A 26,061-nucleotide genomic window follows, 5' to 3' on the forward strand; every position below is an offset into this window, starting at 1 on the left:
AGGTCTGTGATTGGTTTTAAGATAACTTTTGTATATGGGTTGAGTTATGTGTCCAAATTAATATTTTTGCACATGGCTATCCAAATTTCCCAGCACCTTTTCCCGTTGAATCTTGGCACCTGTGTTGATCAGAAAATGTGTTTATTTCTGGTCTCTCAGTTATATTTCACTGATCAACATGTCTCTCCTTGTGTTAATACCACACCATCTTGATTACTGTTGATTCCTAGTAAGTTGTGAAATCAGGAATATAAGTCCTCCAAATTTGTTCTTCTTCAAAATTGTTCTGGCAAATCTAGATTCTTTGCCTTTTCATATCAATTTTAGGACTGGCTTATCAAGATTCTGCAATAAACCTTGCTAAGATTTTGATAGAGATTGCATTGAATCTATAGATCAATTTGGGGAGAATTGCCGTCTTAATAATATTGACTATTCCAACCCATGAACATAGAACATCTCACAGTTTATTTAGATCTTTAATTTCTCTCGGCAATGTTTTCTAGGTTTCAGTGTACATATCTTGCCTTTCTTTGGTTAAATTTGTTTCTAAGTATTTTATTGGTGCTATTGTAAAGCATTGTTTTCTTAATTTCATTTTCAGATTGTTCATTGCTATATTTAAAAAATGTAGTTGATTTTGTATTTTGTTCTTGTATCCTAAAATCTTGCTGAATTTGTTTATTAGTGTTAGTATTTGTGTGTGTGTGTGTGTGTGTGTGTGTGTGTGTGTGGATTTCTTAGGATTTCTTGCATACAGAATCATATCACCTACAAGTAAATACATTTTTTGCTTCTTTCTTTATAATATGGAAGGCTTTTATTTCTTTTTCTTGTCCGGTTGCACTGGCTAGAGTCCTCTGTGGAATGTTGAATAGAAAATATTAAGATTGGACATCTTTACATTGTTTTCTATTTTAGAGAAAAGCTTTTTTTTTTGAGATAGGGTCTCACTTTGTCACCCAGGCTGGAGTGCAGTGGTGTGATCTCAGCTCCCTGCAGTCTCAACCTCCTGGGCTCAAGTAATCCTCCCTCCTCAGCCCCCCAAATAACTGGGACTACAAGCACATGCCACCATGCCTGGCTAATTTTTTTTTTTTTGTAGAGACAGGGTTTCACTATGTTGCCCAAGCTGGTCTCAAATTCCTGAGCTGAAGCAATCCACCCACCTCAGCCTCCCAGAGTGCTAGGATTACAGGCATGAGCCACCATGCCTGGCTGAAAAGTGTTTTTGTTAAAGTGCTTTTCCGTTGTCTGTTGAGATAATCATTTGGTTTTTATCATTTATTCTACTAATATGGTATATAATATTGGTTGCTTTACTGATGTTAAACCAACCTTGCTCTCCTGGGATGAATTGTACTTGGTCATGGTGTATGATTTTTTTATATGTTGATGTTGCTGGATTTAATGCCAATATTTTGTTGAGGATTTTTGCATTCATATTTGTGAGAGGTAATGATCTGTAGTTTTCTTTTATTGTGATGTCTTTGTCTGTCTTTGATATCAGGATAATTCTGGCCTCATAGAACGAGTTGAGAAGTGTTCCCTCCTCCCCTATTTTCTGAAAGTTTGCGAAGCTTTGTTATTATTTCTTCTTTGAGTGTTTGGGAGAATTCACCAATGAAGTCTTCTGGGCCTAAGCATTACTTTGTGAGAAAATTTTTAATTTCTAACTTAGTTTGTTTACTTGCTTTAGGTCTATTTAGATTTTCTATTTCTCATTGAGTCAGTTTTGGTACTTTTTGTCTTCCTAGGAATTTTTCTATTTCTCTCTGTTATCTGCTTAGTTGGCATAAAGCTGTTCTCTTAGTATTCCATTCTGTCTTCACATGTTTGTGATGCTGTAATAAAATATCATAGACTGGGAAATTTATTTCTTCACAATTTTGCAAGCTGGGAAGTCCAAGATCGAGGCAACAGCATTCCCTGTCTGGTGAAGGCCTTCTTGGCTGAGTTCTCACATAGCAAAAGATGGAAGGTCAGAAAGGCCTCAGATAGTTCCCTCTGGCACTTTTCTTTTTGTTTTTTTTCTTTTGAGACAGAGTCTTGCTCTGTCACCCAGCCTGAAGTGCAGTGGCACGATCTTGGCTCACTGCAACCTCCACCTTCTGGGTTCAAGCGATTCTTCTGCCTCACCCTCCTGAGTAGATGGGACTACAGGCACGTGCCATCATGCGCAGCTAATTTTTGTATTTTTAATAGAGATGGGGCTTCACCATGTTGGTCAGGCTGGTCTCAAGGTGATCCACCCACCTTGGCCTCCCAAAGTGCTAGGATTATAGGTGTGAACCACCGCGCCCAACCCTCTGGCTATTTTGTAAGGCACTGCTCCATTCATGAGGACACTGTTTTTAATCACTTCCCAAAAGGCCCCACCTCTTACCACCATCACCATGGGGTTTAAGTTTCAGTACAGATTTTAGAGGAGACACTTTCAAAACATAGTACCTTCTAACTTTTTTAATTCTATAGGCTGGTAGTAATAACCTGTTTCACTCTTGATTTTATAAACTTATGTTTTCTCTTTTTTGCTTGATTAATCTAGTTAAATGTCAATTTTGTGTATCTTTTCCAAGAAGCAACTTTTAGTTTCATTGATCTTTCTTTATTTTTTGTTTTCTGTCTCATTCGCTGATTTTTGCACTAATCTTTATCATTTCCCTCCTCTTTCTTGCTTTGGATTTAGGTTGTTAGTTTGTTCCTCCTTTTGTAATTTTATTAGGTGGAATTTTACATTACTGATTCGAGATCTTCCTGAAAAGATAGGTGTTAACAGCTATAAGTTTCCCTTTAAGCACTGCTTGTAATTTACATCATCCCCTAAATTTTAATATATTGTATGGTCATTTCATACAGTTCAAAATATTTTTGAGTTTTCCTTGTGTGTTTTTTTTTTCTTTTACCCATGGATTATTTTCATATACTCTTTGAGACATGCGTGTGCCCATATTTTCTTTGAGATTTAAAGAGTTAGAGACTGGTAAAGAGCAAGTTAAAAAGGAAAACAACCATTTAGTGCTTTTTTTCTCTTGATTTTAAAAATTGAGGGCTGGGCGTGGTAGCTCATGCCTGTAATCCCAGCACTTTGGGAGGCCAAGGTGGGTGGATCACTTGAGGTGAGGAATTCGAGACCAGCCTGGCCAACATGGTGGAACCCCGTCTCTACTGAAAACACAAAAAATTAGCTGGGCGTGGTTTCGGGCGCCTGTGATCCCAGCTACTTGGGAGGCTGAGACAGGAGGATCACTTGAACCCAGGAAGCAGAGGTTGCAGTGAACCAAGATCGCACCATTGCACTCCAGCCTGGGCAGTAGAATGAGACTCTGTCTCCAAATAAGTAAATAAATATTGAATATATTTCCTCTAACCCCACATTTTATTCTCTGACTTTACCTAGGGAACACTGACTATGCCAAATGGAGACTACATTGAAGGTTATTTTAGTGGAGAATGGGGATCTGGGATAAAAATCACTGGAACCTACTTCAAACCTAGTCTGTATGAGAGTGATAAAGACAGACCTAAAGTTTTGTGAGTAACTAGTGTTAATTCTGGATTAATTATTGAATGTTTGGAGTTGTCTTGCTTTTATCAAAGCTGGTTAATATTTTAAAAGCAAAATCAAGTTCTTAAAGTCTTCTTTTTTATTTTATTTTATTTTTATTTTTTGAGACAGGGTGTCACTCTGTCACCAGGCTGAACTGCAGTGGCGTGATCATGGCTCACTGCAGCCTTGACCTCCTGGGTTCATGTGATCCTCCCGCCTCAGCCTCCCAAGTAACTGGGACCACAGGCACCCACTACCATGCGTGGCTAATTTTTCTAATTTTTATAGAGACTGGGTCTTGCTATTGCTCAAGCTGGTCTTGAACCTGAGCTTAAGCGATCCTCCTGCTTCAGCCTCCCAAAATGCTGGGATTACAGGTATGAGCCACTGCACCTGGCCAAAGTTGTCTTCTTTTTTTTTTTTTTAAAACAAGATGTAACCGCCTTGAATTGTCAACTGACACTACTTTAGATGACTAAATCTATAGTCTTGTCTATAGTCTTGGTTTACATTATAAGCCTTAAAGCATGGATGTTTAAAAGGAAAGTTCCACATGTGAAAGAGTGTTTTTTTTTTTTTTTGGAGATGGAGTCTCAGTCTGTCGTCCAGTTTGGAGTATGGTGGTGCCATCTCGGCTCACTGCAGTGTCTCCCGGGTTCAAGCGATTCTCCTGCCTCAGCCTCCCAAGTAGCTGGGACTACAGGCGCACACAACCATGCCCGGCTAATTTTTTGTATATTTAGTAGAGACAAGGTTTCACCATGTTGGCTAGGCTGGTCTCGAACTCCTGACCTCAAGTGATCTGCCCACTTTGGCCTCTCAAAGTGCTGGGATTACAGGTGTGAGCCACTGTGCCCAGCCTGAAAGAGCATTCTGAGATGGAATCTGTACATAACTTGATTTTGAAAAGTAAAGAACATATACACACACACACCCACCCACCAAGTGGAATAGTAAAATCTGCATATATGAGGGAAAAAAGGCAAAATCTAAGTATATTATGCCCAACCCCATTGCATTTTTGACTTTATTCTCTGTTCTCCCACCATCTGTCCCTAGATGTGGCACAATCACAGAAGTGGACAGTTTTTGGCATATGTCTATTTTTCTTTATTGATTGCAGCTTGAATTTTATTATTATATTTGGTAGCACCTCAGTTTTTTTTTGTTCCTAAGGATATGTTTTCTGTACATGTTTATTCTTAGAGTATTTTAGAACCCAGTATGTAACGCATTTTAAATTCTCATTATAAGATGTGCAAGGTTCAGAAAGTCCTTGTTCTAACAGGAATCAATTTTTATTTTTATTTATTATTTTTTAAATTTTAAATTTTTTTTTTTTTTTTCTGAGACAGAGTCTCACTTTGTCGCCCAGGCTGGAGTGCAGTGGCGTGATCTCAGCTCACTGCAACCTCCACCTCCCAGATTCAAGCGATTCTCCTGCCTCAGCCTCCCGGGTAGCTGGGATTACAGGTATGGGCCACCTCGCCTGGCTAATTTTTTTTTTTTTTTTTTTGAGATGCAGTGTCGCTCTGTCACTCAGGCTAGAGTGTAGTGGCATGATCTTGGCTCACTGCAACCTCTGCCTCCTGAGTTCAAGAGATTCTTCTGCCCCAGCCTCCTGAGTAGCTGGGATTACAGGCATGCGCCATGCGCCACCACGCCCAGCTAATTTTTGTGTTTTTTTTTTTTTTTTTTTTTTTTGAGACGAAGTCTCGCTCTGTTGCCCAGGCTGGAGTGCAGTGGCGAGATCTCAGCTCACTGCAAGCTCCGCCTCCCGGGTTTACGCCATTCTCCTGCCTCAGCCTCCCGAGTAGCTGGGACTACAGGTGCCTGCCACCTCGCCTGGCTAGTTTTTTGTATTTTTTTAGTAGAGACAGGGTTTCACCATGTTAGCCAGGATGGTCTCGATCTCCTGACCTCGTGATCCGCCCATCTTGGCCTCCCAAAGTGCTGGGATTACAGGCTTGAGCCATCGCGCCCGGCCTAATTTTTGTATTTTTAATAGAGATGGGGTTTTGCCATGTTGGCCAGGCTGGTCTCGAACTCCTGACCTCAGGTAATCCACCCCCCCCCTCCTTTGGTCTCCCAAAGTGCTAGGATTACAGGTGTGAGCCACTGCACCCAGCCAATTTTTTGTGTTTTTAGTAGAGACAGAGTTTCACCATGTTGGCCAGGCTGGTCTTGAACTCCCACCTCAGGTGTTCTGCCTGCCTTGACCTCCCAGAGTGCTAGGATTACAGACATGAGCCACCGCGCCTGGCCAGAAATCAATTGTTAAAAATTAATTCTGTGGAATTATAGGAGGCAGAGTCAATTGGTTTGCTTTGTACTTAATATTCCATACAGTTTAATATCCAAAAAACAATAATTAGCTAAAAAACAGTCCTTTAAAATTTTCGTTTAGTATTTTAAAAATAGAATTACCATCAGTCTTGGCAGTTTTGGTCACAAAGAAAGCATTCTCAGTTGTATGTTAGAAAGTTTCTGTTCTTTGGAATGATTTTGCACAAAAGAAATGATTGATAAAAGGTTGATATGACTTTATTAGCAGGAAGCTAGGAAACCTGGCAGTGCCAGCTGATGAGAAGTGGAAAGCGGTGTTTGACGAATGTTGGCGCCAACTGGGCTGCGAGGGCCCAGGCCAAGGGGAAGTTTGGAAAGCATGGGACAATATTGCTGTGGCCTTGACCACCAGCCGGCGCCAACACAGAGACAGGTGAGTGAACGCCTGCTCAACATACAGCAGAGCATGTTAGGAACATAAAACTTAAGACCAGTAAGTAGTCAAGGCTCACTACATTTAATTTAAAAGTTAATGATGTATTTCTGCTTCTGGGTAAGAGGGATTAAAACACACTTTCTTTATCCTCTGTTGAACTCAGCTATTAAACCTGAATAGAATACATGGACAGTTATTTATGAACTCTGAAAAGTCAATATCAATAAGTAGATTGAGGAAGAATACCTGAATTCAAAGTACCACAAAACCAGTGATGAGTTTACTTGATGTTTTGCTCCAATATCCCTCAGCCAGAACTCAGTGCAGCATGAAATGTGAAAGCAAGAACTGTGGTGCAGACAGACAGGGATACAGAAAAAATCCCTCTGGTTCTGGCTCAAGGAGTGACAAAGGGACTCCTAAAATTCAGAGTGGTTGATACATACTCAGTTTTCTTTCTTTTTTCTCTATTTTCTCATGCCCAAGTCTCCAGGACCTTCTGTGGCAGGGGTAGTAATGGCTGCAGCTAGAGCAGGCATGAACAGGAAACTTGTAAAAGTCAAAACTCCAAGAGAGTGGAATCTTCTTCCCCCTTTGGTGGCTCCTTAGGTCAAGAGAAGTCCAAGCCCCAACCCCATTGCATTTTTGACTTTGTTGTCTGTTCTCCCACCATCTGTCCCTAGATGTGGCATAGTCACAGAAGTGGACAGTTTTTGGCCAGAGGACCTTAAAAGGGGTGCCTGAGAACCAGAAAATACTGGGGATGTGATGGAGAGAGGAGCTCTGGGAAACAAGCCCGTAAAGTTGTTTATGAGCTCCTGGGCTCACCCTAGACCTGCACATGTAAGGATTTGATCCTAATTAGTACCAAAGAGTTTGAGAACCAAGCTCATAGGTAGACCACTCAGGTCCCAGAGCGGTCATTAAGTTGTACACTCACAGAACAAACCCAGAAAGGATGCAAAGGCTTTGAGAAGTGACCTGGCATCAGCTTCATGGCCCATGGGAAACTAAAGCAAAAATATCTGCTGTTTTAGGGATTCTCAATATCACTTACACATTCAGTGATTTGCTGGAAGAATTCACAAGACTCAGCATATAGTTGTACTCACAAGTAAGATTACAGCAACACAGTAGGGACGCACAACCAGGTCATAAGGGAAAAAGACACAGGTAGAGTCTGGAGGAATCCATGTGTAAGCTTCCCATGATCTCTCCTTTCTGGGATGAATCACACACAACACAGTTTTCCCTGCAGCAAAGTGCAGCCACACGTGTCTCATGTTTTTGCCCAGGGAAGCCCACTAGAGACTCAGTGCCCAGGGTTTATATTGGGAGTGGGTCACATAGGCACCCTGTGCCTGGCAGTAGCCAAAATTCCACAGTCCCAGCTTACAGGAAAGCAGATGTTCAACATAAATCACATTGTTAATCTAAGGACAGCAAAACACCTTTGTCAGTATACGGAACTTATACGAAGCTTAATTCCCAAGTACTGGCCAAGGGTCAACTTTATAAGCAGTTCTTTTTTATTTTATTTCATTTTTATAAATAGAGACAGGGTCTTGCTATATTATCCAGGCTGGTCTCGAACTCCTGGCCTCAAGAAATCCTGCCTCGGTCTCACAGAAGTGCTGGGATTGCAGGCGTGAGCCACGGCACCTAGCCCAGGTCCTTCTAAAGATAACAGTTTCAAGCCTGCTATGTTTACTCTTATGAATGTCAACATTCTCCATAGGATATAAACAAGACCCAGAGTTTTATAATGCTCAAAATATCCAAGACATTAACCAAAATTACTCAGCAATGAAAGAACCATGAAAGTCTCAATTTATTTCAGGAAAGAGAATCAATAAATATCAACAGATGACATAGATGTTGAAGTTGTCTGACAAGAACTTTAAGGCAGCTATTATAAAATGCTCAGATGTGCAATCGCAAACACCCTTGAAATAAATGTTAGAACAAATGTATCAGCAAAGAAACAGAAGTTATAAAGAAGAGCCAAATCAAAATTTTGGGTTTGAAAATTACACTAACCAAAATAACTTACTGTATGAACTCAGTGGCAGAATAGAGGTGGCAATGGAAGAGTCGGTGAACCTGAAGATAGATCAATATGGATTATCAAATCCAAACAACCAAGAGAAAAAACATGAGAAAAAAAAACACAGCCTCAGGGACTTGTGGGTCTAAATTTGTTTCCTTAGAATTCCAGAAGAAAAGGAGAAAGAATGGGCTGAGCATGGTGGCACACACCTGTAATCCCAGCACTTTGAGAGGCTGAGGCAGGCGGATCACCTGAGGTCAGGAGTTCGAGACTAGCCTGGCCAACATAGTGAAACCCCGTATCTACTAAAAATAGAAAATTAGCCCAGGCGTGGCGGCATGTGCCTGTAATCCCAGCTACTTAGGAGGCTGAGGCAGGAGAATCGCTTGAACTCGGGAGGCAGAGGTTGCAGTGAGCCGAGATAGTGCCATTGCACTCCAGCCTGGGCAAAAATAGCAAAACTCGGTCTCAAAAAAAAAAAGGAAAAGAAAAAAGACAAGGAGAAAGAATGAAGGATGGAACATTTTGTGAAGAAATAATGGTTGAAAACGTCTCAACTTTAGTAAAAGATGTGAAACCTACAGATTCAAGTAGCTGAACAAACCCCATCTTGGGAAAAACCAGAGATAACCATGTATAGACACATATTAAAATTCATGGACAAAGATCTTGAAAGCAGCTAGAGTAAAATAATGGGAAATCAGCAATTCAAATGACTGCATATTTCTCATTAGAAACCTTGGAAGCCAGAAGGAAGTGGCACAACGTTTTTGAAAAGCTGAAAGAGAAGTTACAGATGTACTTGTTCATTTCTCTCTCTTTTTCTCCTTTTTAAAATTTTCTCTTTTTCACCTTCTTTTTCCTTTTCTTTTCTTTTTTTTTTTTTTTTTTTCTCCTGCTTTTCTTCATCTGCCTTTCTTCTTTAACTTGACCAGTAACTCCCACAAGCATTGCTTAGCATTTGGACCTAAAAAATCAACTAATCCCTGCAGCAAAACTTCCTAATTAACTATAACTTTCTTGAGTTTAATTCTATCTGGATAATGGTTTGTTTGAGCTATGCCTTCATTGTTAAAATATCAAGGAGCATACTTTAATCTGTGCATGTAACTACATACGGTTAATTTTTAAATCAGTTTTATGCTGGTCTTCATTTCCACATGTCAGTTGCTTTCTGAAAGGAATTGAAGAAAAACTAGGCAAGTATCCATTTATTCAGAACATAAATGTTTGTTCTGAATAATTTTATGTTCTAGTTTGCTAAAAGTTACCAAATTCTTTAAATAAATTACCAATATTCAAATAATTTTAATATATTAAAGTATAATTACATAGAAATTAAATTCCAGAGGTTGAAAGATACTTCAGGAACTTGAAATGTTTTACAGTCAAGTCTAACAAATACTAATTGTTATTCTAGCCTGGAGAGATTAGTTTAGATTCTATCTAATTGAGTGTCCCCAAAATTGATATTTAAAGTAAACCATAGTTTAATTTTTGCTTGCTTGATATTCGTGTATGTGTGTGTTTCAAGAAATTAAATGTAGAAAGAAGTGATTTTTTTCTATATTTGGGATACATAGGAATTGATTTTAGTATTTCATTCATGAAGGTCATAATTATTGCCTTCTACTCTATCAGTAGAAGAAATGGAAACTCCCAGAATTGATTAAAGCCATTGAATGCCCCTTGTGCGTGATACAGATGGTCAGCTTAGTACAGCCTGTCAGTTCGACGTGAGACTTTAGCCCTTCAGTTCACCTGAGTTAACTGTTGTTAGGTGTTTCTGAGAAGTGAAAATGAATGAACTTTTTATATAAAATTATATTGCTACCACAAAGATCTTATTTGTTTATCTGAAATCATATAATAATAATGATTATGCACAGTTTTCAGTTTCTCATTGGTTGTCATCTAATGATAGGATACTATTACCAAAAATTTCAGTTGTTTACTAGCATGTGTTTTCTCTTAGCCTCTTCATCCAGTTTCTGTTATGTGCTTACCTTGTCACCTGTTGGAGTGCCATTATCTCCTTGCTTCTTAACCTCGTTTTCATTTCTTTCTTTGCCCTTTGACTTATTTCCCTTTTTCCTTTGCTCCCTTCCCTCTTTTATTCCTTTTATTCCATTTTTCTGTTGTCACCAACGGGTCTGTCACCTTCAAGCTAATATCATATTTATCTTCAAGCTAATGTCATCTTATTTCCAACACCATGGTTTAGATTGGAGCAGAATCTTCATTAACTTATTGTAGTTGGTACAAAGTAACACTACCTGATTTTTGAATGAATGTTATGTACACCGAGTACCTAATAGCAGGATCATGATCATTTCTGAGCTCGCTGGGATTAGTACTGTGTTGGACGCTCCACTTTGACTGGAGCCACTGATTGTGTTTCATGTGATAATTTACACGTATCTTGCTTTCTTGATGTGAAATACAATAGCCTTTTCTTTCCCTTTTTATAGTCCAGAAATATTAAGTCGTTCACAGACTCAGACACTAGAGAGTTTGGAATTCATTCCACAGCATGTTGGTGCCTTCTCTGTGGAGAAATATGATGACATCAGGAAATATTTAATAAAGGTAAGCTAGAGTAAAAATTACACTGGTCTTGTGAATTAATGACTCACCTACCACAATATATCATTCACATAGACTCACAGCTTAATGTTATTCTAATCCTGTTTTTGCATCCCGTGCATTTCTTTTGTTTTTTTTGTTTTTTTTTGAGACGGAGTCTCGCTCTGTCGCCCAGGCTGGAGTGCAGTGGCCGGATCTCAGCTCACTGCAAGCTCCGCCTCCCGGGTTCACGCCATTCTCCTGCCTCAGCCTCCCGAGTAGTAGCTGGGACTACAGGCGCCCGCCACCTCGCCCGGCTAGTTTTTTGTACTTTTTAGTAGAGACGGGGTTTCACCGTGTTAGCCAGGATGGTCTCGATCTCCTGACCTTGTGATCCGCCCGCCTCGGCCTCCCAAAGTGCTGGGATTACAGGCTTGAGCCACCGCGCCCGGCTCTTTTGTTAATTATCTAACTACCAAGATTACATTTCTACCTAAAGATTGTCCCATTATTATGATAGAACATTTAAGCCTTTTAAGGCATTCAAGGGGCTTCTTAAGAAATAAAATTAGAGTTTAAAATTGCTTTTTGTTAATAACATTAGCAAACTAGAGATTGTGTAAGTAAAGCATGCTGCCCTCACACCCTGGATAGGCTCTTTGCTTCCTTCCAAACCTTGAAAGACCAGCTACAATTTAAAGTGTGATATATATTGATGGGAAGTGCAGGAAGGAGTATTCTGAGAAGTCAGGGGAACTGAAGGATGACTCTTTCAGTGTATCATCAACAGTCAGTGTTTAGTTTTCTCCAAGGTAACATTTTGTATCATTTTTGTGAAGTTTAAAGTATATTTGAATCTTTTTAAAATTTTGTTTTTTTTTTTTTTTTTTTTTTTTAGAGATGGGGGGGTCTCACTGTGTTGCTCAGACTGGCCTCATACCAGCTCAATTGGTCCTCCTGCCTCAGCCTCACTAGTAGCTGGGACTATAGGCATGAGCCACCACATCCAGCAGGGTATTTCTTTTAGTGGTATTCCATACCAGTACTTCCAAAGCTATTTGCCCAAAATGTTAAGGAGATTCTTTGATCAAGATTAGGAACTCCAACTTCATATAACTGGGGTAGACTCAGTACTTTCAAAAAAATTAAAGTATTTGAATATTCCTGGTCCCAAAATTGACTCTTGACATTTTGACAATTGTTTGTCATTTATGAAGTTGTTTCTTATTGATGGATTGTTTCTGCTGTTAATGCACATTCACTGACTTCATTGATTCTCTTCCTACTCAGGCCTGTGACACTCCTCTGCACCCCCTGGGCAGGCTTGTGGAGACACTGGTTGCAGTGTATAGAATGACATACGTGGGCGTAGGAGCCAACCGCAGGTTATTGCAGGAGGCTGTAAAGGAGATTAAGTCCTATCTTAAGCGAATTTTCCAGCTGGTGAGGTAAGAGAACTTTTCACTAAAGTCTGCGGCTTATGGAATACTATTTTATACCAATGCTTGGGTAGTTTCATCCTGAATCATCAAGAAAATATTTTTATGCCACAGTCCTTTAATAGATTAAAAAAGAAAACATGTTTTAAATGTATGCGTAAGCTATAAACATGAAAAAGATGAACCTTAGCTATTGTTATTTATTTATTTTTATGTCTTTATTAAGTGTATCAGAAAGCTAAAATAAATGTTTGGGGTTTTTAAATTCCAATTTTGGTATGCAGTATAGTAGTCGTCTTATTTGGATTCAGTCTCTAGGCAAAATCAGGTATCTAAAACCCAACCACAGAGTAGATAAAGTTTAATATAAAGTTTTGTCCCTGAGTTTTTGTGTCTTGTCCTTTGGCAACAGTATCACATACATTCATTTGTTTCACAAATCTTTATGGAGTGTTTCTATGTAATAGCGATCATTCTAGGCTCTCAAGGGATTTATCAGTGAACAAAGATGATCTTTGCTGTCATGGAGCTTACATTCTAATGGGGGAAAAGAGTCAACATAAAAAACATATGTAGTATGTCAGATAGTGATTAGCGCTATAGAGAAAAATAAAGGGAAAGAGTACTAGACGTGAGATGCTATTATTTTAAAGAGAAGGTCAGAGCAGGCTGACTAATACGGTGGTGGTATTTGAGCAGAGACTTCGAAGAAGGCAATTAAATGAGACAGTAAGCATCTTTGGGAAGAGAGTTCCAGGCAGCAAACAGATTTAAGCTTGTGAGATAAAAGATCTTTTTACTGAGTTGAAGCCAACAAGTAAATACTATAGTGAGAAAATTATACAAAAGTTTATAAATTTGTCCCAGAACTTCCATATATTGTTTGCTTCAACATTTGGAAATGTTTCAGGTTTTGAGGGAGAAGTGATCTATTAAAAAGATCACTAGCCTGGGCTAGCTCTGACATTAGCTAGATGAGTATAATGAAAATAAGTGTCCTCATGTACACGTATGTTTATTGCGGCACTATTCACAATAGCAAAGACTTGGAATCAACCCAAATGTCCATCTGTGACAGACTGGATTAAGAAAATGTGGCACATATACACCATGGAATACTATGCAGCCATAAAAAAGGATGAGTTTGCATCCTTTGTAGGGACATGGATGCAGCTGGAAACCATCATTCTTAGCAAACTATCACAAGAAGAGAAAACCAAACACCGCATGTTCTCACTCATAGGTGGGAACTGAACAATGACATCACTTGGACTCGGGAAGGGGAACATCACACACCGGGGCCTATCATGGGGAGGGGGGAGGGGGGAGGGATTGCATTGGGAGTTATATCTGATATAAATGATGAATTGATGGGTGCTGACGAGTTGATGGGTACAGCACACCAACATGGCACAAGTATACATATGTAACAAACCTGCACGTTATGCACATGTACCCTAGAACTTAATGTATAATAAAAAAAAAGAAGTGTCCTGACCTTTTTTCGTTTTTTCAACTATATAATTAGGTCAGATGGAGGTGCAAGATGTAAATCTACAGCAATAGAGAAGACTGCATATTGCCTTTAAAGGGCCAAAATTAAAGCCTGTAAAAATAAGAGAAAATAAACTTATTTATGGTAGAGTCCACTAACCTACAAGAAGTCAGAGTTAAAGTCTATAGCAAAATTCGAGGCTCAGGAAAAAAAATTCCTCACCAATTTATCACCTAGATCATTTGAAAAATTAATTTTCAACAACTTTTAAAAACATATTTTTAAATTTTATATTGAGTACGGAGGGAAATAATAGACACTGGGGACTCTAAAAGGGAGGAGTGTGTGTGGGAGGGTGAGGGTTGAAAACTTTCTTATTGGATACAGTGTTCACTGTTCAGGTGATGGGTATACCAGAAGCCCAGACTTTACCACTACCTGATATATCCATACAACACAACTGTATATGTGCCCCCTGAATCTATAAAAATAAAATAAAACTTTACATTGTATCTTCTGTAATTAATCATTTTTTCCCTTAATGTTGGACATTTAGTTTCCATCAGTATTTGCTTATATTCTAGAATAGTGGTCCTTGCTCAGAGTTAATATAAATTGACCTCAGATGAGATTCGCCAGTAAGGAACACGTATCTCATACAGATCGGAATTCTCCATTCCTTAGTAACTAGACAGAAGAAAATCATAGCACGTGAAGATTTTGTAGTGGTATTATTCATTAGCTGCATTCTTAATTTTATCCTGTCAGAAACATCGGTTTTCTCAGGAAACTAAAATACTTAGTTGATAATAAAGCTTGCTTTCATAGCTAATGGAAATGTGTTTTTATGCTTTTCAACCGCCTAGAGGTATAATTGTATAATTATATTTTTTGTTCTTCTTTAGGTTCTTATTTCCTGAACTGCCTGAAGAAGGCAGCACAATTCCTCTCTCTGCTCCTCTGCCAACTGAAAGGAAGTCTTTTTGCACTGGGAAGTCAGATTCCCGATCTGAATCACCAGAGCCAGGGTAAATGGAGTTGGGTGGGGACAGTGAAGAAAGGGAGTGGTGACTAGATGATCTTACCCAAAGAGCCCCAGGGAGAAAGTGTGTTCTCTAGGTCTATTTCCTCATTTCTAAAATGGTATGGTTGGGGCCAACGCTCACACCTGTAATCCCATACTTTGGGAGGCTGAGGTGAGAGGATTGCTTGATCCCAGGAGTTCAAGAGCAGCCTGGGCAACATAGGGAGACCCCATCTCTACAAAAATAAAAACATTTAGCAGGGCATGGTGGCACACACCTACGGGCTGAGCTACTTGGGAGGCTGAGATGAGAGGATCACTTGGGCCAGGGAGGTTAAAGGCTGCAGTGAGCTGTGACTGCACCATTGCGCTCCAGCCTGGGTGACAAAGTGAGACCTGTCTCAAAAAAAAAATGTGGCCGGGCGCTGTGGCTCAAGCCTGTAATCCCAGAACTTTGGGAGGCTGAGACGGGCGGATCACGAGGTCAGGAGATCGAGACCATCCTGGCTAACACGGTGAAACCCCGTCTCTACTAAAAAATAAATACAAAAAACTAGCCGGGCGAGGTGGCGGGCGCCTGTAGTCCCAGCTACTCGGGAGGCTGAGGCAGGAGAATGGCGTAAAACCCGGGAGGCGGAGCTTGCAGTGAGCTGAGATCCGGCCACAGCACCCCCGCCTGGGCGGCAGAGCGAGACTCCGTCTCAAAAAAAAAAAAAAAAAACCACAAATCAAAACCACAATGAGATACCATCTCACACCAGTTAGAATGGCAATCATTAAGAAGTCAGGAAACAACAGGTGTTGGAGAGGATGTGGAGAAATAGGAACACTTTTACACTGTTGGTGGGATTGTAAACTAGTTCAACCATTATGGAAAACAGTATGGCGATTCCTCAAGGATCTAGAACTAGATGTACCATATGACCCAGCCATCCCACTACTGGGTATATACCCAAAGGATTATAAATTACTCTACTACAAAGACACATGCACACGTATGTTTATTGCGGCACTATTCACAATAGCAAAGACTTGGAATCAACCCAAATGTCCATCTGTGACAGACTGGATTAAGAAAATGTGGCACATATACACCATGGAATACTATGCAGCCATCAAAAAGGATGAGTTTGCGTCCTTTGTAGGGACATGGATGCAGCTGGAAACCATCATTCTTAGCAAACTATCACAAGAAGAGAAAACCAAACACCGCATGTTCTCACTCATAGGTGGGAACTGAACAATGAGATCACTTGGACTCGGGAAGGGGAACATCACACACTGGGGCCTATCATGGGGAGGGGGGAGGAGGGAGGGATTGCATTGGGGAGTTATACATGATATAAACGTCATGCACATGTACCCTAGAACTTAAAGTATAATAAAAAAAAAAAAAAAAAAAGAAAAATAATCTAAATAATAAAATAGTTCCTCCAAAAAAAAAAAAAAAAAAAATGTAGCTGGGTAGGTGTCCCCTCTGAGGTCCCTCTTAGGTCTCTCAAGTACCATTAGCCATACCCCAGGAAAAAGCAACCACAGATGATCTGAGCACAAAGGCTGCTTAGCAAAGGAAGTAACATCACACTGACCTAGAATAACCTCAGAGAAATCAGTCTCAAAATGGAAACAAAGTAGGTTTTCAGTTAGATTTTTAATTCATGAAAAGAATTCACAGTTTCCTCCAAGACAAAATTATAGGTAATGTCCTTATATCAACTCCATATGTAAAGAGCAGAGTAATATTATAACTTCTTTAAAACTTCCCATCTCTACTTTTGACTTTTTGAAACTGAAGCTGTATCTTGGATTCTGTATTCAATTTTAATATGAAAAATGCTTCTTTCCTCCTACTCCATTATTTTGTAGTTATGTAGTAACGAGTTCTGGATTATTGCTTCCTGTGCTGCTACCTCGGCTTTACCCACCGCTGTTTATGCTTTATGCTTTGGATAATGATCGCGAGGAAGACATTTACTGGGAATGTGTCCTTCGACTAAATAAGCAGCCAGATATTGCTCTCCTGGGCTTTCTTGGGGTGCAGAGGTAAGTGTAGTAGTTATAAGCACAACCAAATGGTTTTAATTTAACATGCAAACAGCATTGTTGGAAATTTGGCACTTTGATATCTAATTATATATATGGCTTGTAATTATTTACTTTTTTGCATACTTCTTAATGAAAAAGTGATAGTTAATAATCTTTATTTCTGAGAATATTTGGAGATGATTATGAAACCTGATTTTTTGGAATGTGTTTTTTAATATATTTTCATATATATAGTAATATATGATATATATTTTTATATATACATATATATAGTAAGTGTATGTGTATATATAGTAAGTGTGAGCTATCTTGCCTGGTATTTTATAGCTCTTTAGAGCAGAATACATATCTTTGGCATTCTTCCTTCTCTTCTTTTCTCTCCTCCCTCCCCATTTGCAATTTTTAAGTTAAAGTTTTTGAAGTGCTTTTCTTTTTGAAAGAGAGTTTTGCTCTGTCATGCAGGCAGGAGTGCAATGATGCGATCTCAGCTCACTGCAACCTCCACCTCCCAGGTTCAAGCGATTCTCATGCCCCAGCCTCCCAAGTAGCTGGGATTACAGGCATGATGCACCATGCTCAGCTAATTTTTGTATTTTTAGTATAGATGGATATATTTTTAGTATGTTGGCCAGGCTGGTCTCGAACTCTTTGCCTCAAGTGATCTGCTTGCCTCAGCCTCCCAGCATGCTGGGATTATAGGTGTGAGCCACTGTGCCCGGCCCCACTGTTTTTATTAGAAGGCATTATTGCTCGTTATCCAGGGAATGCTAAATGGTTATGTTTCCTTTCTAGTGCAGTGATAAAGCCGATTCCACCTCCCCAATCACTATTTGTGCTATCAAGAGAAGTGAATAAGCCTCCTTTTTTTTTTTTTTTTTTTTTTTTTTTGAGACAGAGTCTCGCTTTGTTGCCCTAGCTGGAGTGCAGTGGCTCAATCTTGGCTCGCTGCTACCTCTGCCTCCCAGGTTCAAGTGATTCTCGTGCCTCAGCCTCCTAAGTAGCTAGGATTACAGGCCTGTGTCAACACGCCCAGCTAATTTTTGTATTTTTATTTTTGTGCTTTTTAAAAATGTTGTGCTTTAATTGTTTTCAATGGAATAATTCAGTAGTAGAAATGAGATAAAACTGAGTGAAGGAAAAATATTTGGTAATATCTGTAATGTGTAGGATTATTGGGATGTAGAATGACAAATCCCTTAGGGAGATGATAAAAACTCTTAAATCTCTTCTCGAATGTTTATAAAAACTTAACCTGTTGTGGAGCAGTTCTTTTTAATGGGGACAGGGAAGCCAATATAGCTGTCAACTATTTTTATGGGAATTTTGTCTACCATAAGTAACAACATATATTAACAATTTATGGATTCCATTATAGGAAATTTTGGCCAGCAACCTTGTCAATCCTTGGAGAGAGTAAAAAGGTATAGTAAATTTTCTTTTCCTCAGCAAATATGGTTTTCTCTAATGGGAAGGATTTGAAATAGCAAAACTGTTTCATTTTACTTTGATAGAACAGTACCCAAGCTTGTGTTTGCATCTGTTGTTACCAAAGACCTGCACTCTGACATCAATATCATTTATTTTTGTTGTTGCAGAAAATAGTTTTCCTCCTTGACCTTCACTCCCTTTTTTGCAGGTTTTGCCAACCACGAAAGATGCTTGTTTTGCCTCAGCAGTAGAATGTCTGCAGCAGATCAGGTAATCGCTGAAAAGCCACACAAATCAAAGTAGTGCTTGGTCTATTAAGATATCATTAATACAGTCTTATCTTTACCTAAGCCTTAAGCATCCCCACTTTATATGCTGATGCTGTCAAACTCAACCTGGAAATCGGAAAAGCTCTTTTGAGACCCTTGGATTATCTTTTACTCTAAAATGACCTTGCATTTTCAAAAGTAATGGAGAGCCATTCCAGAAATTTATCCACATAATCACATCTTTAGCCAATGGGAAATGAACCAAATTTCTCATTCAGAAAAGAGCATATATTAGGAGAATGAGATTTCACATGGGTAAAAGGAAACGATATATGAATCGTGGACAGTTGGAAGCTACTTTTCTCATAGCACCATGGGAGTACAAAGTCATTCTTTCCAACGACTCATAATGCCTAAGTGTCCAGGTTAAGGCACGTGAACCCTAGGAGGGAATATTATCAAAAAAACATGATCAAATGTCTATATTAAGAAAATGATAGGATATCTTTTTGTCGTTGTTTCTATAACAGCACAACATTTACCCCATCAGACAAACTTAAGGTCATCCAGCAGACTTTTGAGGAGATCTCTCAGAGTGTCCTGGCATCGCTCCAGGAAGACTTCCTGTGGTCCATGGATGACTTGTTTCCCGTGTTCTTATATGTGGTGCTACGGGCCAGGTGACTGGTTTATGACTTTATTATTAGTGAGTCGTTATTTTTAAAAGCCTGCTGCTTGCATTTTCTGAACTGACAGGAGTATGCTCTTCTACAAGAAAAACATTGATGAACCCATTCCACTATGGCATTACCTTCTTATTGAGTTGTTCTTTTTCCCATCAACTAGGTTCAGAAGGAGAATGGACGTGTAAGTGAAAATAACTCGGCATCTTTTTCTCTTTGGGGCAGGATTAGGAATTTAGGCTCTGAGGTACACCTCATTGAGGATCTAATGGACCCCTATCTTCAGCATGGGGAACAGGGTATAATGTTCACCACCTTGAAGGTGAGTGTAGTTATTATTTAATACTTTTTTATCTTCATATCTGTCTTTCATTTACCATATTATAAATGCCAGTAACCACTTTTTTTGTATAAAAGTTTAATGCAAACCTTAAATGCCTTTAGAGCACATTTTGTTCTACACTTTAAAACATTATATAGTATATTAAAGTAGGATAAGCCAGTTGTTCCTCAAAATACTAAAGCATGTTCTTCATTATCTAATCCTCCTTGTAAATTGATCATTCAAACTGTTATAAATGCTTACATTTATATAAATAATTGTAACTCTAAAAAAGAAACAAAGGATTCTTAAGGTACAAGAAAGTTTCCAGCAGAAGTGCTATTTAATGGAACAAGGGTAAAACACGGAAGGCAGTATGTAAATGAATTTGAATTCCATCTTCTTTCTTTGCCTTGTATTTACTGTAACCAATAGATTACAAATGAGCTTCTTTGATCTGCATGGCCTGGAGAGATTGTTAGAAGTCATTTGTTTCCCGCCTTGATTTTTCTTGGAATTTGGAAGAATCACTCTAAAGTTTATTGAAAGAACAGCAGATAGAAAGTGCAAAAACACTTGTGAAAAATGAGAAAGAATAGACCTACTCTTCCAGTTAGTAAAATTTATAAAATTATAATAATGAAGATAAAATAGTATGTGACTGTCACAGGAATACACAATTACCTAAATAGAATGAATAGCTCCCATATAAACACTATCGTAATAAAAACTTCACATGAATGTGGAAACACCAAACACAAAAATGGAAAAGAGGAATTATTTAACAAATGGTAAAACAAAGCATTGGATAGCTTATTAGCAGTTTTGGAGGGAGGGTAGAATAGCAAATCATAGATGCTTCGGGGTTTAAATATAGAGAAAGGAAGAGAAAAGGAAAGACAGGTAAATTAAAATAAGAAAAAGAACTAGAATTCAATGTCAGGTTTCTGACCTGGGTTAACTTTTTAAACTTTTCAACTAAAATACCATTAATGCTTCTTTTTTTTGAGACAGGGTTTCACTCTGTCGCCCAGGCTGGAGTGCAGTGGTGCGATCTCAACTCACTGCAACCTCCACTTCCCAGGTTCAAGTGATTCTCCACCTCAGCCTCCCGAGTAGTTGGGATTACAAGTGCCCGCCATCACGCCTGGCTAATTTTTGTATTTTTAGTAGAGATGGGGTTTCACCAGGTTGGCCAGACTGGTCACGAACTCCTGAATTCAGATGATCTGCCCGCCTCGGTCTCCCAAAATGCTGGGATAACAGGCGTGAGCCACTGCTCCCAGCCTACCATTAACACTTCTATTAAATAAACTGAAAGAGGGGAGAAACTGGGGAAAATATTGGCCACTGATGACTTTGATTATTAATGTTTACATTATATGAAGAGTATCTCTAAACAGATCACCAAAGAAGAAACTGAACTAGTAAGTTTACATGTAGAAAAATACTCAACATCACTGAAAATCATAGTACTGCAGATTTCAATAAGGGACCATTTTGTGCTGTTAAATTCGTAAGAATGTTTTAAAGTTACTGGTGGGGTTATAGTAAAGTCATTATTATTCCCACATTGCTGATAATGGGGTAAGTAGCCCATTTTGGAAAGCAATTGTTACTAACGTAGATATAAACAACATTAAAAAATGTGGAGTTTGACTCAGTGGTTCTACTCCTGGGGATTTAGCCTAAGAAATTAAAGAATGGAAAATGTTACATGTTATCTGGATGTGTTATTCATTGGGGTATGAGTAATGCCCATACCTGGAAACTTATCATTCAGGGTGCTTCTTAAAAATGCATTCCTGGAAGTTGTGACTCCCCACGTCTGCAGGGATGCTTAATCTGTATATTTATTAATCATACTAGGTGATTCTAATTAGAGTTGTACCTTTTAATGATTGGTATCCTCTAAATGTCCAATCAATAACGGCAAATTGTGGTGTCTCTGCTTGGTGAAGAATGTTAGATAGCTTGTAAAAAAAAAACTTTCTTTGTTTTAGAATAAGATGGGAAATGAAAAAAAATTGTCTATACTAATTACAAGTAGGCAAAAGACAGCCACTAGATAGGGGAACTAGAAGGGAACAGGGAAAAGTGAAATCGGTTAAATCTGTTGGGCCATCAACTGAATTTGTTCATAAGGGATTTTGTTTCTTTAGACCCATATGCATTGCTCTCTTTATGTAATTTCTTTAAAAGTGAGTTTGAAATTGTTTTGAACTTTTTTCCAGGCATGTTACTACCAGATTCAGCGTGAGAAGCTTAACTAGGCTGCATAACAGCTTGAAAACTGGATTATCTACTACAGAGTGTTATAACACCATCTGGAGTCTTCCTGTAGTGGCAAAAAAGAACAGTGTTGAAATTGGAAAGGACTTTGTGTTATTTAGGTTGTTAGAATGAGCCTTACTAATAATAAGAGCCCTGAGCCCAGGTATATAGTTTAAAGGAAGGATTGAAAAGGAGGTAAAAAATCAGATTAGACCAGTTCTTGGCCTATGATAAGTTCTAAAAATACCATTCATCTGCTATTTGAAAAAAGAAGAGGATATCCCTTCCTACAGTAAAGGGTATGTCAGCTACATGAAGTTGTAAGAAAAGCTTCCAGTAGAGCTTCTTATATTAAAGAAGTCGATGGATATTTTTGAATTTCTGGTTTGCCTGAATCCACCTGCAGTTACCCCGATCCCTTTGCAAGAACCAGATCGTACTTGAAACTATAGTGACCACACTCTGCCTTCCTGAGTCCCTTCCAGTCATGTGTGCATCATGTTTCTTTGCCAAGGGAGGGGAGAAAGGAGCTTTTAAACTGCAGTTTTAACTTTTTCTAAGCTTTTTCTTTATGAGAGAGGTTCTGTGCAAAACTACCACATCCTGTCCCCGAAATGTGGAATGCATCCAAATAGGAGTCTTCTGCCTCTTGACTAAAAAGAACATAGGAATTTTGTTTTTGGTTTCTTTATCACGCTACAGAGAGTGAATCCACTGGATTCAGACACCAACTCTGAGCTGCTAGGAACCTCATTTGTCCATGCACAAACGCTGTATTCCGAGGCCTGTGAATGGCAGCCTGAGGAGGTTTTGCATGCAGGCTGTGTTTTCGAGCAGGACTAACAATTGGGAAATAAGCAAAAAACTGCATCAATCCCCAGCCTGGTGTTGTTCTTCCCTGTACCTCACACTGAACTCAGGATGGGAAGAAAAAAGGAAACAAGCTGTGGCTTTTTCCGTCTCAGAAGTATTGTGGCACCTCAACATTTCAGTGTTTTGCTTTTTAAAAAATGCCCTATTGTAAGTTGTTGGTTTATACTGTATAAGTAACACTAGTAGCTGTTTTGAATAACATAGGTGCTCTTCCTCATCTCATCTCCTACACCGTGGTAAGCATACAGAGTGTCCTGATTTATGTTAAGTGACTGAGATGATAATTACTTTTGGAAAAGGATCATGGTTTTTGCTCTACTTTATAATCAAGGCAAGTGTTTATTAAAATACTGTTTTGGAATGTTGGCTGTAATGTAACAGCAATTTTCGTAATAAAAGGCATTCATCTTTATGTGGTTGTTTTATGATTGTAGAAGAAATGAACAGGGCAGCCTAAAAAATGAAAGGAAACCCACACTTAGTATTTCTGTAGCCCACATTATAATCCATGCCTCTAAATATTGACCTGAGAAGTCCCTCTTTGGTTTTAGAAATCTCTGTCTTTAAAATAAACGTAAACCAATAGTTATAGCACCCTTTCTAGCAAAGAGCAAATTAATTTTCTGACCCCAATAACACAAGGACATGGGTCTCAAAAGAAATCTATTATTTCTTTGAATGAAAAGCATATTTTGATAGTTACTCTTTATTTTTTTTCCCTCCTAAACAGATAGAGGGAAGGGAAGGTGAGGCTTTAAAATTTCTGGTTAGAAACGTTAGATATTATCTCCTAGTTGTAATGTTTTCTCAAGAGGCCTTTCCATCTTGTTGCTGCCTCTACCAGAATGTGCCTGTCCACTGTTGGAAGGGGACCAACCCTTAAAGATCCGTTTATGTTAAATACTTTGCATTTACATTAGAGATTGTTTTGAGTTTCTGAACAAACACGTAAATAACCACATTTGGCGGTAAAGACAAATTTACAGAATATCTGACTCTGGGCGGGGGTGGATAATAAGTGGAAATGGACAAACAAAAACTTGGAGACAAATTGACCCACTGTGAAGTTTTCCAATGATGATAGGCTATCTCCGTTCTAGGAGAAGCCGTGTTACAATTCATCCTTTTACAGATGAAATGGTTCAGTTACTTTGGATTCTTCCTACTATATGCTTTTCAGATAGCATATTAAAATTATAAATTTTGAAGTATATTGGAAGAAAAACCCTAAATCTCCAGGCCAATGTTTGTAAATAGAAGTCCCCGGCACTCCTGCGGCAGTTTACAATGATCATTCAGATGCGTGATGAATGCTCACAGCAGCCCAAGGACGCAGCTGTTATCCCCATTTCCCCCCATTTTTCAGACAAGCAGTGACTAAGATTTGCTCACTGCCAGAGCTGGGACTCCAGCCTAGAACTTCCCTACTCCCTACTTCTCTAGAAGTCCAGTGCTTTTTGCTACTACAGCTGCCAGAGATGTCATTTCATAGCTGGTTATGTATTGAAAGTTCTTAAAAGTGAGTTAAAAATGAAAATCGTATTGAAACAAGTGCTTTTCACAAAATATGCTGTACTCAGAACACAAATGTATCACATTCCCAGCTTGTGTTTTCATCTATGATGAAGAGATAAGGAAAGCCATGTGTTTCATGTGGGTGCAAGGGCTGATGACCCTCTGATAATTGCCATTTGGTCTCTACCTTTTGCCTTGCTGTCAGCAGTACCTTCCTCTCCTTTCTGCAATATCCCCTTCCAAATGCTCTTCCCACTGAGCACTCCCTACAGTATTAAATTTTCAGATAAAGAAGTAGCTCCTATCTGAGATCGAAAACGCTATTTGTTAAGTTCAGAACAGTGGCTTAGGAGGGGATTGACCAGAAGGTACTGTTTTTGATGGGCTTCTGTTATTAGCTGAAGAGTCTTCAGTTTTCTCACCATAACATGAGAGATTTATAGGTTATTGGATTATTTCCGATCCCACCACATTTTTCTTCTTTCATTAAAAATGCTATCTTTTCTTGTGGAATGTCTATCATCTTGAAATAATCAACAAAAAGATGAGTGTTTTCTGCTGTTAACTATGTGTTAGAAATTTGAGAGAAAATACTAGAATGTAGGTTTGAAAATGATATAAATTAGACTTCAGTTTAAGGAATACTTAAGAAGATTGGTGGCAGGAAAGGCTTGTGAGTAATTTAGTTGTTAGGCTGGGTTAGGCATCTGTGGATTACATCAAAGAGGATGTGCAGAGGTTTTATCGGGAGCAGTGAGGTGACTTTGGCAGCTAACAGGCCACTAGTATCTTCTACTAACGCTTTTGTCTGGATAGGAGCAACATTGCATGTTTACAGTCTTGCAGGTAAGAGACCTTGGCAAATAATCCTCAGTTACCAGAAGATATATCCCGTAACTGCCTAGCTTGCCTGTCAGTTTTTAATAGCTAAAGATATAAATCTGGGTAATCTAACTCAAATGGCTTAGTTTCATTGTAACTCAAATGATATGGGGAATTTTATGATCTTGAAAGAGCAGGTTTTGCTTTGAGAAGCCATTTCTTAAGTATGGAATAATGAGTTGTCAGGAGGATTGAGTACAGTGGGCATTTGCCCTGGTCCTAATCAACAGCATTTGGACCCAGAGGAAGCCAGCTATTTTTGTAAGGGCCATTTCTCATCATTACGTTTTCAAGTGCTTTTTTTAGGGTTTGTCTAGTAAAAAGCATTCTTTTGAAAAGCAAGCATAATAAGGGTAAGGGGTTGTGGCATTTCATGGTACATTTTTAAAAGCTAATGGAAATACTGATTTTTAAAACAAGATTTAGGACAGATTCCTTAGGAGTCAGTCACACTAATGCATCTTCTGAGTCAAGAACTGGCTATCCTCTCTGTGTACTCAGTCCCGAATTGCATGTGGTGGGGTGCTTACTTCTTTGCAGAATCAATCAAGAATTCTCACTCTCAAGATAGCAAAAAGAGGTAAGTTTCAACTGACAAATCTGGTACAGAAGTCATGAAAAGGAAGGCAAGTCTTTTACCAGGCATCCGCATCTTTCAGGACTAGGGAAACAGAGGAAAACTTGATTTTACTGCTTGTTAACTCTACTGAATACCTCTTTGAATGTCAGATTCCTTATCTGTAAAACAAAAGTTTTGCATTTGATTAAGATCCCCTTCTGCCCCCAGTTTTAAAGTTTGACAGGGAAAGAGGTTTAAGTCAGGATACCAGGCCGGGGAGGAAAGGAAGGGAGGGCACAGGCCTCTGGAGTTCAGCTGCCTCCCACATCAGGATTGAAGTTCCAGCTGCTGGCTACTGCCTTGAG

General features: G+C 39.0%; 1 protein-coding gene across 4 annotated transcripts in view; it reads left to right on the forward strand.

Moving 5' to 3' along the window:
* Positions 1–23,152, forward strand: part of ALS2 (alsin Rho guanine nucleotide exchange factor ALS2) — an 82,814-nt gene extending 59,662 nt beyond the window's left edge. For 3 of the 4 annotated variants that reach the window (XM_033230692.1, XM_033230691.1, XM_033230694.1), the window contains 11 exons: positions 3,401–3,534; positions 6,102–6,269; positions 10,794–10,911; positions 12,178–12,335; positions 14,727–14,849; positions 16,712–16,888; positions 18,267–18,312; positions 18,528–18,589; positions 19,119–19,268; positions 19,497–19,593; positions 21,828–23,152. In XM_033230692.1, coding sequence (XP_033086583.1) covers positions 3,401–3,534; positions 6,102–6,269; positions 10,794–10,911; positions 12,178–12,335; positions 14,727–14,849; positions 16,712–16,888; positions 18,267–18,312; positions 18,528–18,589; positions 19,119–19,268; positions 19,497–19,593; positions 21,828–21,866 — 1,272 coding nt within the window. In that variant the 3' untranslated portion in view covers positions 21,867–23,152. The remainder of the gene's footprint in view (positions 1–3,400; positions 3,535–6,101; positions 6,270–10,793; positions 10,912–12,177; positions 12,336–14,726; positions 14,850–16,711; positions 16,889–18,266; positions 18,313–18,527; positions 18,590–19,118; positions 19,269–19,496; positions 19,594–21,827) is intronic. The other variant, XM_033230693.1, reaches the window with a different exon arrangement.
* Positions 23,153–26,061: the final 2,909 nt, after the last annotated feature.

Source organism: Trachypithecus francoisi, unplaced genomic scaffold, assembly GCF_009764315.1.
Source record: "Trachypithecus francoisi isolate TF-2019V2 unplaced genomic scaffold, Tfra_2.0 Lachesis_group13, whole genome shotgun sequence".
Taxonomy (NCBI): domain Eukaryota; kingdom Metazoa; phylum Chordata; class Mammalia; order Primates; family Cercopithecidae; genus Trachypithecus; species Trachypithecus francoisi.